The sequence below is a fragment of the Trachurus trachurus genome (assembly GCF_905171665.1).
Source record: "Trachurus trachurus genome assembly, chromosome: 15".
NCBI lineage: Eukaryota > Metazoa > Chordata > Actinopteri > Carangiformes > Carangidae > Trachurus > Trachurus trachurus.
This window is the reverse complement of record NC_139906.1, coordinates 24,568,489-24,586,899: the sequence shown is the minus strand read 5'-3', so window position 1 is coordinate 24,586,899 and position 18,411 is coordinate 24,568,489. Positions and strand designations below refer to the sequence as shown.

Below are 18,411 nucleotides of genomic sequence, written 5' to 3'. Positions count from 1 at the left end.
ATGACCTGATATCTGAGGTAAACATTGATTATGACTGGAATGCCCTTTAAGGCAACTGGACCTGAGGTGACAATATAACATGCTCTAATGCAGAAGAAGATTTAAATTTCATCTCTGCCCTTTTCTGTCTTATAATTCTAAATTAATCAGCTAAAATTCTGGACCTAATTTGTCAGTATGCAGGCCTAATCAGTTATTTTTATATCTTCTAATAAATGAGAAGATATTGAAATAGTTAAATACCATCAAATGCAAACCAGGTTTCCCTGTATGAGGGATCTTCAGTAAAACCCAAGTTTTTAAAGAGACTGTAGGAAACTACATTCTCCTCTTCTATGAAGCAGTACACTGGGTAGCCCTCAGCACGGAGTCTTCTGGCCATGGTGCTGACCAGGACTTTGGCGTAGCCTTTGCCTCTGTGCTCTGGCAGCGTGTACAACATCCCCATGGCACATGACTGATAGGTCAGGATCCAGGACACAGGCTCTCCCTCTGCGCCCAGCACACAGCAGGATGGGAAGTTTGCAATCATGTTGTGGATCATCCTCAAAGCCACCTCATCCTGTCCAAACTTCCATGTCTGATTCACCAAGCCAATGTGAGATTCATCCAGAGAGCTTAGGCAGACCCCTGAGCTGATGTGGAGAGAGAGCAGAATCCTATTATATTAACAAACTACTAAACCAGAGAACGGTTCTGTTTCACTCTAGAATTAAGATAACAACTGCATGGATAGGCACCTGTACGTGTCTATTGAGGGGAGCTTGGATACATCCTCTAGATTCATCATGTGACACACTGCCAGTTTATGGCTGGGTACATTTTTTTCTGATGCCACCGCTGTGAATGACTCTGCATGGCACTGGTTGATTCCTTGAACAGAGGAAACAAAGATGTTTTGGACCTATTAACAATAATAAAAAATATATACAATTTGTGTTTCTTTTGAGTACTGATGAACTGTTTTGTTCAAACAGTGTCAGAAATGATTTGCACATTACTTTAAAACCGTAAAAGTTGAAATATTTCAAAATGTTATAATGAAATAACTACCATCAATAAATTGTGTTTTTACATACCCATCTTCCCTTATGAAGCCATCATTCTTTGTATCTCAATTTCGTGCTTTCCTATTTACCTGTTAATTTTCATACTACTTTGCTTTTAGTGATCTTTGCCCTCATAGCTTTTTGTAGTGTCTCATGCTGTCTTTCTTGGATCTCTAAATGATATCCAATCAACAATGGGAGGACTTTGAACACAATGACATATCGGATATCTGGGTTTTGTAACTTTCCATTGTCTTGTTAAACTGTGAATGAATTACAATTTAATGGAAAAATCCTGCATAAATATGAATACAATTTAGATCAAAGATGAGTGTATTAATAACATAATAGTAATTCAATAACCATAGCCTATACTTTCACACTGTTATCCAAGAGCAGTGTCCTAAGAAAGGAATAAAATACGAGTTAAATGAACTGACCTCCATTATTATTGAAGAAACTGTGAGAAGAACAAAGTGGTTGCTATTACCAACACAAAAGAACCTGGTCCAATCAATAACAGAGGACTTCCTTATGGTCTCCTTTAGAACAGCTTCATCGTTTGCATAAACTTGCATGTCTTTGAAACGATCACCATCCTGTAATAGAAAGTGAAATGCTAAATTACCGCATACAGACATGCAGATTAAGGTTATGCAGCAGCCTATGTATATATATTATAGGCTACACAGAGAGAAATGTACCTGTTCACAGTGTGGTTTGCAGACAACGACCCTGAACTCTGGCCACCTGTCTACTAAAATCTGTATAGAGTCGGACTTGACTCTGTTTCTCAGGACCAAAGTGCCGTACACCTTAAAAAATAAAACAAACGGCTTCAATTAAAATCCCACTAATAGTTTGATCGGTTATTAGAGAGGCGCATAAATAAAACCGACGCCAATGAGAAGTAGTCGGCAGTGACCGCACAAACTTTCTATAGCTTTAAGGCGACTACACACCGGTTGTGACCGCGGTAAATATATTTTCAGCTGTGTCTCAGCCTGTTTCAGCTGTTCTCCGGTCAGCTCCATGGTTTCCCAGTCTGGACCTGGACCAAGGCGGATCCTGCGCAGAAGAGGACCAGTGGACAGGACGGGAGATCGATCATGCGATTCTGCAAGAGTCTCGAGAGTCTCTGTAAAGTCTCTGAGTGAGAAAACAGCTGTACAGCCGACTGTCGTTCACTATTGAGTCGCACTTTCGACACATAGGAAATAAAAAGACAAAAAAAATAAATAAATAAAACTTGGACAAAATCGTTTAAATCCTACTCACATTAGATCAACACTTTTTTTCATGTTGGTATTATAAGAAACTGACTGTTCAACACTGACGTCTTTTTTCAGAGAGACCCAAGAACAATGTGTTATAACTTCCTCACCATACAGGCTACATAAGGTTATGTCCAACCCAGAGCGATATCGCTCTGGTCCAACCTACAACTCATGCCATCACGTGTCATTCATAAACTGGACGGACAGACAGACAAAAATGCACTGAATATATTTATTTTTATGCTGAATTGTATAAATTGCATTGGAAATGAAATATCCCCTTACTGAAGAACATTACAATCAACATTGTTCAATTTTTGGCTTCTAAAGGCCTGTATCTAAAAGATTAGCTATTATTGACATGCTTATTTGTCTTTTTTAATATGTATGTGCCTTTTTCAAATACCTCAGTTATGACAATCCACATTGAGGTGCAATGATTTGGAGAGCTGGTGAAATTTGAATTCTGTAATACCACATTTATATCACAGTCAATATAATAAGATTACAGTTTCATTAAAATATGTTTCAAATATGCAAAGACAGTTTGTGCCAACACATTGACAGATTAGTGCATTCACAACATGTTAGAAATCACAGCATAGTTACAAAATCAAACGCTGAATTCAAACCATGCTGCCCTGTACGAGGGTTCCTCGGTGAAACCCAGGTCTTTGAAGAGCCTGTATGAGACCATGTTGTCCTCTTCTATGAAACAGTAGACTGGGTAGCCCTCAGCATGGAGTCTTTTGGCCATCGCGCTGACCAACACTTTGGCGTAGCCTTTCCCTCTGTGCTCTGGCAGCGTGTACAATATGCCCAGGGCACAGTAGTCATACACCAGAATCCAGGACAGCGGCTGACCCTGGTCATCAGTGATGCAACATGATGGGAAGTTGCTGATAAGGTTTTTAATGTTATTGTAACCCTGCTCATCCCCTCCAAACTTCCAGTTTTTATTCACCAAGTCAACGTGGGACAGGTTGAGAGATGCAATCCTCGACTCAAGCTCGCTGTAGAGAAAAATGTTATTCAAAACCTTGCATCTGAGAGAAATTCTTTGCATTTAGCTTATTCAGATTCAATCCTTTACAGTGCATTTCAATTATCTGAGCGTATACCTGTCAACTTTTGGTGAGAGAAGATGGCTGATGTCTGGCAGATGGAGAAGATACACCGAAGTTAGACATCTGGTGTTAACTTCTCTTTGGGAAGATACTTCTTTGAGCATGGGGGCATGAGAAACGTCGATCCCTGAATGAAAATGATTCACATGGTAATTGTGACATATAATCTTCATATTGGTGATGCATTAATATAGCTATAACTATGCATCAAATTTCATAAACTCACCATCCTCTATGTTTCCAAAGCAAAACAAAACAAAAAAAGAGCAGGACCTGCAGCTGTTATACAGTATATCTGTTGTGAAGTAAAAGCTACAATACTTGAGAAGTGTATGGCATGAAATATTATAGTATAGTAGGCCTACTACCAGTGATATTTCTGGTTTAAATATCTAGTTTTAGAGTAACACAACCTGTAAAATCCTATAATGGTTGTCGAATATTTGCAGTGCTCTAAACCTACCTCCAATGATGAAAGAAGTGCTCCAGTCAACTAAATCCTCTTCTGTCAGCATTTTCTTTAACATCTGTTCATCTGTGCTGTAATATGACACCTTTCTTCTAAATTTCTGGCTGTTCTTGTTCTGTGAAGTATATACTCAAAATTTTAAATTGTGTGGCACAATAAAATCTCACAGTCAACTGTTTTTTTTTTTGCAATGGAATATAAACTAACCTTGGGATCTGGTCTGCAAATGATAACTTTAAAGTCTGGCCACGTATCAACGACGATCTCCAGTGTAGTGGGTTTGTTCCTGTTAATGCCATGTATGAACCCGTAGACCTTGACAGACGGAGAAATTAGAAGAGGAGTTGCTGACATACTGGAGCGTCTGTTTAACATAAGCAGCAGCTGCCTACCTTCAGACTCTTCGGTAAGTGTTTTAGCAGGACTCCCTCAGTGATCTGCAGTTCATCTTTGCAGAGGACCTTCATGTTTGGTCAAAGCAGCTTCTCCACTGACTCACACACGTTACTCTTCCTGTCGCTTTCAAGTCATGTGTCCCACTAAACACAGCCTCTACAAATCATTGACAGTCCGGTCATGGCAGTTCAAGTTGTTGCAATGCCTGCTTAGACTGGATCGCTCTGGACTGGAAGGCTGACCACTTCCTGTCCTTTATAAAATAAAAGATATAGCTTCAGAAACATGCTGTGTACATGGACTTTCAAAATAAAACTTATATCAACCAACAGGAAGGAAATGGAATGTGTTTCTCTCCACAATGTTGATGAGTCCAGCCCTTTCATCTATCAAGGAAGTCTACATGTAAGTGGTAAAATATATATAGTGAATGAAACATGATATCAAATAATTTGTAGTAGTTATGAAGTAAAGTATGTATGCACACCATTGTGGTCAATGTCAGGCGAGAACAAAATAGTAACATAAAACTCGCACCTCAACACCAGAAGATGCTTAACACTGAGTAATAAGTTCACACATGGACACATTGATTGAATTTTCATCTGTTCGTTTATTTAAAACACTGCATGGTTTTGAATTAACTATTTAACAATTTGATGCCTTGGCTTTAATGATTATAGCGAGCCCCTCCTACTATTGGAGTTGGACATGGTTATTCTAAAGTCAGAAACCAGTGACTCTCTGAAATTATTCGATTTAGCAAACAGTGAAACAGCATAGAAAATTTTGAAAGATTAGTTTGTTTGTGGTTTGATTAGTGGGAAACATATTGCTTCTGTGAAAGGGATATATTGCACATGCAAACACAGTTGCCGTGTAGTTCTCTGTCTAGCATTTCTCATCCATCAAACGGATGTCATTGATCCATGGACGACTCCACACGGTAAATGTGCACTGGTAAGGCTGTGGGGAAAAGTTAGAAAACACATGAAATTTTATTTAATTATTATGCTCAATTAAATTATTCAACAGTTTCCTCATATAAGACACAACCATTATCAATGGACTAACACTAATGCTAATAGACTGATGAATTTATTCTTTAACTTCACTTTTAATAATCTGGTTAAAAATCATTAGGGTTTCACATCATAATTGTCATTTTTTAAAATACATATAATTATTCATATACACGGTGTAAGAAGAATGGTGTTCTGTAACATTTTGGAATGGGCTCTATGCACAGCTCCACTACTTCCTGAACTTAATGCTGCTCCTTTGTTTACTGTCGTACATTATTGAAAGGAGCAGCATTAAGTTCAGGATGTAGTGGAGCTGTGCAAAGAGCCCATTATGTTTTTGATGGAAATTGTGGGTCAAGACCGTTTGAATCTCTCCCTGCTGCCTTCCTCTAGCCTATGGTAACAATACCGAGCACATCTTGTATGCTCAGAGAGGAAGTATGCAGCCATTTCACAATCTAATGAAACACACACTACTGTAGTGTAGAAGTGTTTATACATGATGTTTAAACATTGTGTAACCTAACCAAGAAAAAAAAAGAAGACTGGATCAGCAGTCATTATTACCCGAGCCAGTTCTGGGTCTGAGTGGACAACACAGTTTTCACTGGCACTGTTACTTCTGCAGGGGGTCTTGCCCATTTTCACAGTTATGATGTACTTGGTGCCAGCAACCACCTGTAGAGAAAAAATGTTGAGAAATAATGAAACTACTCATCATGGTAAACCCTCATATACCTCACATACTTCATCCATGTGGAAAAATAGCTTTCCATTTCCTTTTTTTGTCTAGAAAATCCTGGGAGGGACCTGAAGCTGCCTGAACATGCAGAGACACATCAACTATACAGTGAAGCTGGACGGACAGGATGGGATTTATTTTTGTGTTCGTGTCGCTGTTATTTCACTGCCATCCCTATTAGGGCCCATAGGCTACACAAATGATAAGTGAAGCACTGTATTCGTAGGCTTTGATGTGCATACGAATACAGTGCTTCGTTTGTAAATAAGAGGGGGGATCTAACTTAATCCTAAAATGCGTAGCGGGCCTGCTCGTTACACCGCGGCCAAAATATGCACAGGGTTACCGTCACTTTACCAAAGTCCTTTTCTTTACAACACAGTCTGTAGTGTAGACCCCCATAAGCCCATATTAAACAATACTGACCTGACTCTGGACCTTCACCACCTCCGACACCTGGCTCATAAACATGTCATTCCTGCGTCTGTTGTGTTCGACGACGGCAAAGTTCATGGCTTCTCGCGCTCCTGAAGAGTTGATATCGACGTCTCGGGGTCCGCCGATCAAACCACCGAGCCCGACGGCCAAAACAGCCGCAAACGCCACAAAGAAGAGCTTCCACATTGTGTGTCCGTGTCTGTCCGTGCTAATACGACGACGAAAACAAGCAGAAGGCAGCGGTGATGCCTCCCTATTATATAAACAACGACGTCACGGCTGTTCAGTGCCCTCGGTGTGGGACATCTCGCGAGATCGCAAAATACTTGTATCTCGTCGGTAATCAACTCGCGCACTCGCTGAGTTTCGGGCTTAACCACTCCGTCCCAAGTAAGTGTGTTCATTTTACACACCGTTTAGCCATTATTTCCATCGGTGGACATTATAGGAAAACAAGGTATGTTGAAATTCATGGTAGAGGTTTTTTTGTGTGTGTGTGTGCTTGTTCACAACTTAGGGTTGTAAAAAGGAACACCTGTGGGCGCTCACCTTTGGACCAACACAATGCAAAGACTGCAGCTTTTGAAGTAAGTTTTGTCTTTTCACTAATTTTATTGTGGTAAAAATGTGTTTGAGCAGATCAGAGCTGCAATAATCTTTTCTTATATTTTTCTACACCTTGCAGGGAAACTTTCTTTGGCTTGGATGTTGCCCAGCAGCAGCTGGTAATAGGTGCGGCTGTGGCAGCAGGGGGAATACTGACATACATGGTGCACAGAAGAAGACATCTCAAAAGTATTCCTCTAGGTGAAGGGTGGTGGGGAGCAGGGGAGAAACCGCTGATAGAGGATGATAAAATCTATCCCTTTCAAGTGCAAACCTCAGATGAAGAGATTGAGGTAAAAAATAAAAATAAAAAAAATCTGTAATTTACACTTTGATCACTAATGACCTAACTCACAGTCATAAAAGTTGAATTAATCATTTGAATAATAGAAGTACTTTATTGAACAGGACCTTCATGAGCGCATCGACAGAACACGATACACCGATCCTTTAGAAGATTGCGGCTTCCACTATGGCTTCAATTCTACTTATCTGAAGAAAGTGGTTTCCTACTGGAGACATGAGTTTGACTGGAAAAGTCAGGTGACAGTGCTCAACAAGTATCCACACTTTAAAACCAGAATAGAAGGTACACACTGCCTCACAGTAAAAACACCTCTGGATCTTGGTTGAGAATCAGTGCACGCGTCTTACTTTTCTTTGCTCCTATTGCTTGTTGCTTTAAATCAGGACTGGATGTGCATTTCATCCACGTACGGCCTCCACACCGTGAGAATCAGAAGGTTTTTCCTCTCATGCTCGTTCACGGCTGGCCTGGCTCCTTCTTTGAGTTCTACAAGATTCTGCCGCTTCTCACAGAAAACCAGAATGGGGTTGTGTTTGAGGTCATATGCCCCTCCATCCCTGGCTACGGGTTCTCAGAGGCCCCACATAAACAAGGTAGTGATTCTAAATAAATACATGCATTGTCATCTTGAGCACCAGATGTTTACAGCTGTGCTTCCTGTGACTTTTCAGGATTTGACAGTCTCGCTGCCGCCCGCGTCTTCCTGACACTGATGGAGCGTTTAGGATTCTCCCAGTTCTATCTGCAGGGAGGAGACTGGGGCTCTCTCATCACTACCAACATGGCACAGATGAAGCCTCAGTAAGACAGTCAGCAAAAACAAGCCCTGACCGAAAACAAGTTCTCATTGCAGTGGAATGTCCACAAAGAGCTTGTTTTTTAAAGCAACCATTGTGACATCTTAAATTGTGAAACAGTGTTTGCAGTGTGCAAAGTGCACAAATGACCAAAAACCCCTGACACTACAAATTCCTGTAGACTGGAATGAGTGAAGGACATTTAGTCACAAGAAAAAGATTAACGTGTAGTTATAGACTGATAACTATGCTGATCTATGATGCCATCTAAAACTAATATTTTCATCATCGTCATTTTAAAAATCTGTCTTTCCAGGTGTGTGAAAGGTCTCCACTTAAACATGTTTGAGTCCAAACGGGGATTCAAAGTGATGTTGTCCCTCATGATTGGTCCTTATTTGCCCTTCCTGGTGGGCTTCAGTCAGGAAGATGTACGCCGTTTGTTCCCTTTCTTTGAAAAAAATGTCTGGGAGATTCTGAGGGAATCAGGCTACTTTCACATTCAGGCCACTAAACCAGACACTGCAGGTGAGGACATATACAGTAGGCTACACCCAGGAAATGTTTTTCAAAACATTTATCAGAAACTACCTGAAACACTCCCAAGTGTAACTGATATTCTATGGTCTCATTATTTCATTATTCCAGCTCTTAATACAGTGTAATTGGTGTCCACAGGTTGTGGAGTTAATGACTCTCCTGTGGGTTTGGCTGCTTACATTCTGGAGAAATTCTCCACCTGGACTGAACTGAGGAACAGAGATCTGGCTGATGGTGGGCTAGAAAGGTACATGTATGGTGTTTCCTCTCACTCTTTTAGCAAAACAATACACAGGAGTAGGTGCAGATTATATGGGATTGTGGCTGAGTGTAATGTTTTATAATTGCCTTGATTTACACAGGAAGTTCAGTCTGGATGACCTCTTGACAAATGTGATGATCTACTGGACCACAGGCTCCATAGTCTCCTCCATGCGCTTCTACAAAGAAAACTTTAAGAGTAATCCTGACAATAGAGTGGATGCAAAGTATGTGGCCGAGTGCTCAAACTGTCTAAGTAATATGGCAGTATGGCATATTCTTCTATTTTGCATATCTGACAACCCTATGATGTGATAACCCTCATAAAATGTTCCTGTTTTGATTTAGGACCGGGATATTTGTGCCCACGGGACTGGCTGCCTTCCCTGGGGAGTTGATGCACTGCCCTAAATCTTGGGCACAAAATAGGTTTCGAAACATCTGCTCCTACACTTTCATGCCTAGAGGTGGTCACTTTGCCGCCTTTGAGGAGCCCCAGCTGCTCGCCGACGACTTCATCCAGTTTGTCAGAAAAGTGGAGAAGTTGTGAAGAAGACCCATGTCATCAATGGTACATCTGCTTTTATGACCTTTTGTTGTGTTTGATTTTGATTGATCACTTCAATTCAACATACAAAAAAATCCCTGTTTCTATGATCCACCTCACACCGCAATACTTAACTTGATGTGTCTTATACACAGATACTGACAGATCATACTTGTTACTGTTGCCCACAGAGAAAAGTACATAATGCATCAAACCACTCAAGTTATGCTCATTAAAAATACATCAAAGTAGTAGTGTGTGTGCCTTTCTGTATTTTAAAACATTCTTTATAAATATAAACCATAATACACAACATTCTCAAACAGATTTCCAAAATTTCACAAGTTAATAAAAAAAAGGACAATACATCATATTCCTTGTGTCAAAAACACCAATGTTGTTTGAATCTACATTAGAAGCTGTAAAAGTTAAACTCATAATTCAATAGAATATACAGTTCAATTCGCAATTCACTTGAACCGCCAATAAAATTTCACTGCAGTTTACAGAGAGAGCTCCAATCTCTAGAATATGCACCTCCCGACTTTGTGGGTCAATTGCTGAAGCCCTTGATTGTCGTGGGTGCCTGAAACCACACATAATCCTGCCCCTCTGACCCCTCAGTCCAGGGTTCCTTACAGGAGCTGGGATCAGTACACAGAGCAATAACCTTGTTCTTTACACGAGTTGGCACTTTAAATTGTAGTTTGGGACGGAACCAACTTACGCCGCAATCCCTGTGAGCCAGCACTAAGACCGTGGTGGGCATTAACCTAACAGGCTTGGTGTCAGACAAAAGGTCAGCCACAAAAAGAGTGCGGAAAAGTTGCCTTAAACATGAGGATACCCGCAGGCATTGATCGCCACCAGCCAACACCAGCGCCTCCATATTGATCTCATACAGCTCTTTGGGCAGGATTACAGAGCCGCCCAGCAGGATAAGCATGCGGGGAACCCTGCTGAGGGAAAATAGCACCTCCAGCTGCTGCAGCACCTCTTCTAGCTCCTGAAGGGTTTGCTGACATTTCCGCAGGTCCATGTCTGCAGACTGCACAGGCCTCCGACTGACCACTTCTTTATCCTGAAAAGCAAAACATCACCACATATAAGTTTAACTCAAAACAACATTTTCTTTATGTATGAACATATGAGGAGCAGGGCAATAATGTTTCCTATTTCACCTGCATGGAAGCTTGTTGTTTCTTCTGGGAATAGAGCAGCTGGTCATAAGTCATGGGCAGTTGCTGTCTCTGATAGAGAATGCACTTGAGGATCTCACTGACGAAGCGGCAGCAGCCCTCCTGAGTTACAGTGCCAGGAAAGGCAACGTTCACACAGCCGTCCTCCTGTGCTCTTCTCACCACCTCAGCATCACTGTCCTCTGTGTTACTCTGTTGGTTACTGTCGATCACATCGGAATCCAGCAAACTTCTCTGACCAGAAGTGTCTCCGTCGTGGGTATTATCTGTCCAAATAAGAACCAGAATTATGTCATTAGGGTGAGCAATTGACTTGTCTTATTCAATTTTAAATCGAGCATGTCCAGTTTCCCAGTGAAATCATTGTCCCCTTTCTCCTCACATATTGTCTGGGTGTGGTTACTAACACACAGTGCATTTAGTATTATCAGCCAAATGTGATGTTTTCATATGCATGTGTTATTTTAATGCGGCTAACGTTACTCAAATTGGGGCTAATGTGAACTACTTTCTATAGTGCTAATAGTAATCAAAGTTGATCTTAATGTTATTGTTGGCCCCCACATATTCGGATGTTTAATCAACGAATCTACCAACTGTTCCAGGTTTACAGTGTCGCTGTAAAGTCAATGTGGTAAAAATGATTTCCTGTGTTTCCCCACTATCAAAATAGAAATGCTGTGTTTTTACAACGCACAGTCTCATCTTCCTTGGTGGATATATCAGACACATAACTAACGTTAGACATCACAGCGTTGCTACAACACACAAGCCCTGTTGGAAACACAAACGCACACCATTACCTACCCGGGGTGGCGGCGGTAGAGGGCGTAGCGGTGTTTTCCTGGTCTTCAGTGTGAGTTACACTGTGTTGTTTTGAACGCAGTGGACTTTTAAGTGAGAGATCACTCAGTTCAGCGATATTATTCGTCTTCAAACATGTGTTCACGGCCGGTGGTAAAAGCTGCTCGGCGAGTTCCACAGAGGGTCGGCTGCTTGGATCCGAGTTGTCGGCAACACTTTGAAATGTTAAGACTTTACTCGTCTCCTGAGTGGTAACACCTTTTTCTGAAGAAAACGAGAGGCGCCTTCTTGTCCTACTTTCTTCGTCGTTAGCAGTAGTCGTGTTTTCCGCATCTTTTGAGTTTGATGTTGGTTTATCCGAAACTCCTGCCATAGTTTTGAATGTCCCCGCCGGTAGCTCTTTGCTGCGTTGCATCATGGGAAACATGAATCGACTTTAATGCTGCATTCACGTTACGCGGAAAAGTTCGAAAATAGGAACTTCCTCAAGAAAAAGCCATGAACTATGATTTTTACAGACTTTTTAAAATTTTAAACCCGTTAAAATATTATACACTAGCTACAGACTTTAATTCTACCATTTCATAATAACTCGACAAACAACTGATCCGTTGGATCTTGCCAACAACATTACACATTAAACGTTCAATGAACAGCTATCTTCTTACTTCACGTTTTTAAATTGGTGTAACTAGGTAATCTGTTTTCCTGCGTGTATCGAATGCATCATTTTGACTGCTCGATTGGTTTATTCATAGGAACTCAAAATATGATTGGAAGTCACTAAATTCTGTAATCAATGTTAGGTAAGGACTCCTTTTCCATTAGTTGTTATTATATTTTGCAGCAATTAAATTGACAAAAATCTGAGACTACCTGCAGTTTTATTTTGTAGAATATTATCAAGGTGCATGACGCAAACAAAACAAAACAAAAAAAGTTTTGTTTGGAGTACAGGATATCAATTGTTAATACAACTCAGCGGGGCGTCTGTCTAGTGAGAAGTGAGGACAGGCCCCAGGTGACTGCAGTGAAGTTAGTTTGAAGTTGGATATTTGACAGACATTCGCTCACTCACTCGCTTCTCAATATATTAAAAATCCATATAAAATATTAGATGTGTTCAAATGCAATAAAAACAGGTATGTCTCATAGAGGAGGCTTAGCTCTACCATCCTGTGTCGATTTTGAGCCAACAGGTCACATGACCTGAGAGTTATTGAGCTCTAATGCTCATATTTACAGTATAAAATACATTAAAAATTCATATAAAATATTAAATGTGTTTAAATACAATAAAAACAGGTGTGTCTCATAGAGGAGGCTTAGCCCTACCATCCTGTGTTGATTCTGAGTCAACAGGTCACATGACCTAGGAGTTATTGAGCTATAATGCTCATATTTACTGTATAAAATATATAAAATATTCATATAAAATATTAAATGTGTTTAAATACAATAAAAACAGGTGTGTCTCATAGAGGAGGCTTAGCCCTACCATCCTGTGTTGATTTTGAGTCAACAGGTCACATGACCTAGGAGTTATTGAGCTATAATGCTCATATTTACAGTATAAAATACATTAAAAATTCATATAAAATATTAAATGTGTTTAAATACAATAAAAACAGGTGTGTGTCATAGAGGAGGCTTAGCTCTACCATCCTGTGTTGATTTTTTTTTTTTTTTTTTTTTTTTTTTGTTGTTGTTGTTTTAATTTTCTTAACGACACAACATCCCTCACTAAGCTTGAAGACAGAAAAATCTCAAAAACAAACAAACAAACAAACAAACAAATAAACAGTAGTACTATATCATTATGTAGCTCTCTAAACTGTAGTAGTATTAGAGACCAGACTATGGTTTATTTTTTTCTGATTAACCAGCGCTGCATTTTATTCTGAGTTGTACCATCTGTTCGTCTCGTTTTAGCGCTGATTGACCATCGCTATTTGCAATTACTAGTGATTTTTTTTTTTTTTTTTTTAAACCAGGCTCTAGTAGCGAGCTACAATCTGTTAGCTGCACCTGGCCAATCAGAGGACAGGCTCAAAATGCCGTGTTTTAGAGAAACACGAGAGAGGAGGTCGATATCTACACTGAGCCGGCTTTTGGTGCTTAGAACTATGGGCAATAGTAAAATATGGGATCTTCTCTGGTGGTAAACTGATTATCAATGGGCTTTTTGACCTTTTGATTTGAGTTCTCAATATTTTAAAATTATCTACAGTACAATTAGGGTTGCAAAATTCTGGGAATTTTCAAAGTTGGAAAATTTCCATGGGAATTAACGGGGATATATGGGAATTAATGGAAATGTATGGGAATAACGGGAATATATGGGAATAAACGGGAATATATGGGAATTAACAGGAATATGGGAATAAACGGGAATAAATCCTAAATTTACTAAATTGAAGGTTGGCCCTTAACGGGGAACTTGAGGGGGGGATTTTGCACGTATTATTTTGCATGGATGAACAAAATATTTACATTTATGTTTGGATATGATACAGTTTGTTTGAATTATCCCCAATTTCCTGTTAATTCCCATAAATTCTCACTATTACCATAAATTCCCCAAATCCCCATGGAAAGTTTCCAACTTGGAATATTTCCAAAATTCCCCATCTTTTTTTTTATAACTTTCTTTTTAATTCTTGATTTACATTGACAGCAAGACAAGCTCATCAGAAAAATAACACAAATTTACAGCCTTCCGCTGTCACGAACACAACATACAACACAAAATAATACTACATAATAAAAACCAAAAACACAAATACATGTAAAAGACAGGAAAAAGAAAAGAAAAAAAAAAAAAAAAAAAAAAAAAAAAAAAGTGTGTGTGTGTGGGGGTGTTGTCTTAATTTACACCAACACTTATTATTGATGGCCACTCGCATCCAAAAAACATGCTCAGAGGGGTCCACTCTTTAACAAATTCATCTAAGGTTCCTTGCACCACATGAGATAGTCTTTCATAAGGAACAATTGATAACAGTTTCTCATACCACATTGCTAACGTAGGCGGATGCTCGTCAAGCCAAGCATGCAAAATTGACAGACGTGCGGCATACAACATAATATTCAACAATTTACCCGTTTGACCAGACAAAGACAAAAGGTCGATACCAAGAATACACTGTTTAGGATCCATTACCATTTTTATGCCAAGGAACTTCTCTATCTCTGTTTGGACAGTAGACCAGAATATTTTAATCAATGGACATGACCACATTAAATGAAAATAAGTGCCTGGTTGTTTTTGACACTTCTTGCATGCTACCGAACATGAGTCATCATATTTACTACGTATTTCAGGAGTCACATGCAGTTTGTTAATTATCTTATATTGTACTTCATGTGATTTGTCTGATCTAGTAATTTTCTTGGCATTATTTAACACCTTACGCCAGGTCTGGTCATCTAGGTGAGCACCAAGGTCTTTTTCCCAACTATTTTTGATATTAATTATAGTCCCATCATTCGTAAGCAACTGATCGTATATATAAGTAATCACTTTCTTATTAATTGTTGCTGCTTTCATGATGAGACTATCAAGAGTATTCAGCTTACTACCACTTTTGTAATATGAAATTGAGTTTAAATAACTCCTTATTTGTAAGTAACGATAAAATTGAGTTCGAGAAAGCTTAAACTCTTCTTGCAGTTGCTGAAAAGACCTTAGTGCACCACCTATATACATATCACCAATTTTTGTAATACCAGCGGTCTTCCAATCTCTGAATCCCACATCTACACAAGAATTTTCAAAGTCAGGATTATTCGCAATGGGTGCTAAGAATGAATATTGATTTAAACCAAAGTATTTACGTATGCTAGTCAAAGACTTGCATATATTTGTAGCTATGAAATTATCCTTCATCTTAATTTGCAGTTTCCTAGAACATACAAAGGGGAGGTCTGCTATTGATACGTTATCTAGTCCTATACTTTCCAGATCTATAAAGGAAACCTGACTATCTTTTACCCAATCTGTGACATATCTCAATTGTGAAGCCCAATGATAATAAATAAAATTGGGTAAAGCTAAGCCACCATTTTTTATGGGAGATTGAAGCTTTTGCAGCTTTAACCTAGGACGTTTATTTCTCCAAACAAATCTACGAATTGCACCATGTATTGATTTAAACAATTTTAACGGAATATAAGTAGGTAGCATCTGAATTGGGTACAATAATCGTGGCAAGACATTCATTTTAATAATTGCAATTCGGCCTAATAACGACACTGGTAAATTCACCCATCTTTGAAGGTCTGATTTGATTTTAGTAACTACAGGTAAAAAATTAAATTTAGTTAAATCAGAGAGATTCGGCGGAAAGAAAATCCCAAGATATTTAAATCCGTTGTAGGTCACCTTAAAAGGCAGATATTCTGAATCACTGTAGGTCTTCCCAAGAGGTAAGGCCAGGGACTTCTCATAATTTATTTTATATCCAGAAAAAGTACTAAATTGATCTATAATCTTAATTAAAGCTGGTATAGATTTAGATGGCTCCTTCATAAATAAAAGTACATCATCAGCATATAATGACATTTTATGTGTTCTGATATTAGTTTGAATGCCCATCACCTGTGTTGATTTTGAGCCAACACGTCACATGACCTGGGAGTTATTGAGCTATTAATGCTCATATTTACTGTATAAAATATATAAAATATTCATATAAAATATTAAATGTGTTTAAATACAATAAAAACAGGTGTGTCTCATAGAGGAGGCTTAGCCCTACCATCCTGTGTTGATTTTGAGTCAACAGGTCACATGACCTAGGAGTTATTGAGCTATAATGCTCATATTTACAGTATAAAATACATTAAAAATTCATATAAAATATTAAATGTGTTTAAATACAATAAAAACAGGTGTGTGTCATAGAGGAGGCTTAGCTCTACCATCCTGTGTTGATTTTGAGCCAACACGTCACATGACCTGGGAGTTATTGAGCTATTAATGCTCATATTTACTGTATAAAATATATAAAATATTCATAAAAAATAGTAAATGTGTTTAAATGCAATAAAAACAGGTGTGTGTCATAGAGGAGGCTTAGCTCTACCACCCTGTGCTGATTTTGAGCCAACAGGTCACATGACCTGAGAGTTATTGAGCTCTAATGCTCATATTTACAGTATAAAATACATTAAAAATTCATATAAAATATTAAATGTGTTCAATAAAAAAAGGTGTGTCTCATAGAGGAGGCTTAGCCCTACCATCCTGTGTTGATTTTGAGCTAACAGGTTACATGACCTGAGAGTTATTGAGCTCTAATGCTCATATTTACAGTATAAAATACATTAAAAATTCATATAAAATATTAAATGTGTTTAAATACAATAAAAACAGGTGTGTCTCATAGAGGAGGCTTAGCTCTACCATCCTGTGTTGATTTTGAGCCAACAGGTCCCATGACCTGGGAGTTATTGAGCTCTAATGCTCATATTTACAGTATAAAATAAATAAAAAATCCATATAAAATATTACATTCGTTTAAATGCAATAAAAACAGGTGTGTGTCATAAAGGAGGCTTAGCTCTACCACCCTGTGCTGATTTTGAGCCAACAGGTCACATGACCTGAGAGTTATTGAGCTCTAATGCTCATATTTAGCCTACTGTATAAAATATATTAAAAATTCATATAAAATAGTAAATGTGTTTAAATGCAATAAAAACGGGTGTGTGTCATAGAGGAGACTTAGATCTTCTGTTCTGTGTTGATTTTGAGCCAACAGGTCACATGACCTGGGAGTTATTGAGCTCTAATGCTCATATTTAGCCTACTGTATAAAATATATAAAAAATTTATGTGACCTGTTGGCTCAAAATCAACACAGAATGGCAGATGTGAGCCTCCTCTATGACACACATCTTTTTTTATTGCATTTAAACACATTTACTATTTTATATGAATATTTTATATATTTTATACAGTAAATATGAGCATTAATAGCTCAATAACTCCCAAGTCATGTGACCTGTTGGCTCAAAATCAGCACAGGGTGGTAGAGCTAAGCCTCCTCTATGACACACACCTGTTTTTATTGCATTTAAACACATTTACTATTTTATATGAATATTTTATATATTTTATACTGTAAATATGAGCATTAATAGCTCAATAACTCCCAGGTCATGTGACCTGTTGGCTCAAAATCAACACAGGATGGTAGGGCTAAGCCTCCTCTATGAGACTCACCTGTTTTTTTTGCATTTAAACGAATGTAATATTTTATATGGATTTTTGATTTATTTTATACTGTAAATATGAGCATTATAGCTCAATAACTCCTAGGTCATGTGACCTGTTGGCTCAAAATCAACACAGGATGGTAGGGCTAAGCCTCCTCTATGACACACACCTGTTTTTATTGCATTTAAACAAATGTAATATTTTATATGGATTTTTGATTTATTTTATACAGTAAATATGAGCATTATAGCTCAATAACTCCCAGGTCATGTGACCTGTTGACTCAGAATCAACACAGGATGGTAGAGCTAAGCCTCCTCTATGAGACACACCTGTTTTTATTGTATTTAAACACATTTAATATTTTATATGAATTTTTAATGTATTTTATACTGTAAATATGAGCATTAGAGCTCAATAACTCTCAGGTCATGTGACCTGTTGGCTCAAAATCAGCACAGGGTGGTAGAGCTAAGCCTCCCATATGACACACACCTGTTTTTATTGCATTTAAACACATTTAATATTTTTTATGAATATTTTATATATTTTATACAGTAAATATGAGCATTAATAGCTCAATAACTCCCAGGTCATGTGACCT

The 18,411-nt window shown here is 38.5% G+C and overlaps 4 protein-coding genes across 5 annotated transcripts; 1 reads left to right on the top strand and 3 right to left on the bottom strand.

Moving 5' to 3' along the window:
* Positions 1–61: 61 nt before the first annotated feature.
* LOC310998013 (uncharacterized protein) lies at positions 62–7,878 on the bottom strand. The gene is made up of 12 exons (XM_083987898.1): positions 7,784–7,878; positions 4,315–4,571; positions 4,130–4,237; positions 3,917–4,037; positions 3,448–3,580; positions 2,941–3,339; positions 2,328–2,441; positions 2,012–2,117; positions 1,754–1,864; positions 1,540–1,648; positions 747–873; positions 62–635 (listed from the first exon to the last, which is right to left on the bottom strand). The coding sequence occupies exons 2-12, from the start codon at positions 4,387–4,389 to the stop codon at positions 236–238; spliced, it is 1,803 nt and encodes a 600-aa protein (XP_083844024.1). The 5' UTR covers positions 4,390–4,571; positions 7,784–7,878; the 3' UTR covers positions 62–235.
* On the bottom strand, positions 4,912–6,810 carry cst3 (cystatin C (amyloid angiopathy and cerebral hemorrhage)). Its single transcript, XM_083988350.1, has 3 exons — positions 6,512–6,810; positions 5,911–6,021; positions 4,912–5,284 (listed from the first exon to the last, which is right to left on the bottom strand). Exons 1-3 carry the CDS (start codon positions 6,707–6,709, stop codon positions 5,210–5,212), a joined length of 384 nt encoding a protein of 127 aa, XP_083844476.1. The 5' UTR covers positions 6,710–6,810; the 3' UTR covers positions 4,912–5,209.
* Positions 6,834–9,832, top strand: ephx5 (epoxide hydrolase 5). 2 transcript variants are annotated; one of them, XM_083988348.1, is made up of 10 exons: positions 6,834–6,913; positions 7,041–7,110; positions 7,209–7,422; positions 7,538–7,718; positions 7,820–8,029; positions 8,108–8,237; positions 8,550–8,761; positions 8,912–9,020; positions 9,136–9,261; positions 9,383–9,832. In XM_083988348.1, exons 2-10 carry the CDS (start codon positions 7,088–7,090, stop codon positions 9,582–9,584), a joined length of 1,407 nt encoding a protein of 468 aa, XP_083844474.1. In that variant the 5' UTR covers positions 6,834–6,913; positions 7,041–7,087; the 3' UTR covers positions 9,585–9,832. The 2 variants fall into 2 exon arrangements, with proteins under 2 accessions (XP_083844474.1, XP_083844475.1); XM_083988349.1 differs by having other exon boundaries at positions 6,856–6,980.
* Positions 9,833–10,134: 302 nt separating this feature from the next.
* Positions 10,135–12,002, bottom strand: mad2l1bp (MAD2L1 binding protein; the record flags this gene model as incomplete). The annotated part of the gene is made up of 3 exons (XM_083987894.1): positions 10,135–10,662; positions 10,763–11,046; positions 11,882–12,002. 3 exons carry the CDS (start codon positions 12,000–12,002, stop codon positions 10,135–10,137), a joined length of 933 nt encoding a protein of 310 aa, XP_083844020.1.
* Positions 12,003–18,411: the final 6,409 nt, after the last annotated feature.

Excerpts from the sequence above, each read along its gene's own strand:
- LOC310998013 (XM_083987898.1), bottom strand. The coding sequence starts at position 4,389 with ATGAAGGTCCTCTGCAAAGATGAACTGCAGATCACTGAGGGAGTCCTG. Across the intron at positions 1,865-2,011 it reads ATTTACCGCGGTCACAACCG|GTGTACGGCACTTTGGTCCT; the intron begins GTGTGTAGTCGC and ends TTATTTTTTAAG. Across the intron at positions 874-1,539 it reads GACCAGGTTCTTTTGTGTTG|GAATCAACCAGTGCCATGCA; the intron begins GTAATAGCAACC and ends CCTCTGTTCAAG.
- cst3 (XM_083988350.1), bottom strand. The coding sequence starts at position 6,709 with ATGTGGAAGCTCTTCTTTGTGGCGTTTGCGGCTGTTTTGGCCGTCGGG. Across the intron at positions 6,022-6,511 it reads TGGTGAAGGTCCAGAGTCAG|GTGGTTGCTGGCACCAAGTA; the intron begins GTCAGTATTGTT and ends TTTTCTCTACAG. Across the intron at positions 5,285-5,910 it reads CAGACCCAGAACTGGCTCGG|CCTTACCAGTGCACATTTAC; the intron begins GTAATAATGACT and ends TTTTCCCCACAG.
- ephx5 (XM_083988348.1), top strand. The coding sequence starts at position 7,088 with ATGCAAAGACTGCAGCTTTTGAA. Across the intron at positions 9,021-9,135 it reads GCTGATGGTGGGCTAGAAAG|GAAGTTCAGTCTGGATGACC; the intron begins GTACATGTATGG and ends TGATTTACACAG. Across the intron at positions 9,262-9,382 it reads GACAATAGAGTGGATGCAAA|GACCGGGATATTTGTGCCCA; the intron begins GTATGTGGCCGA and ends GTTTTGATTTAG.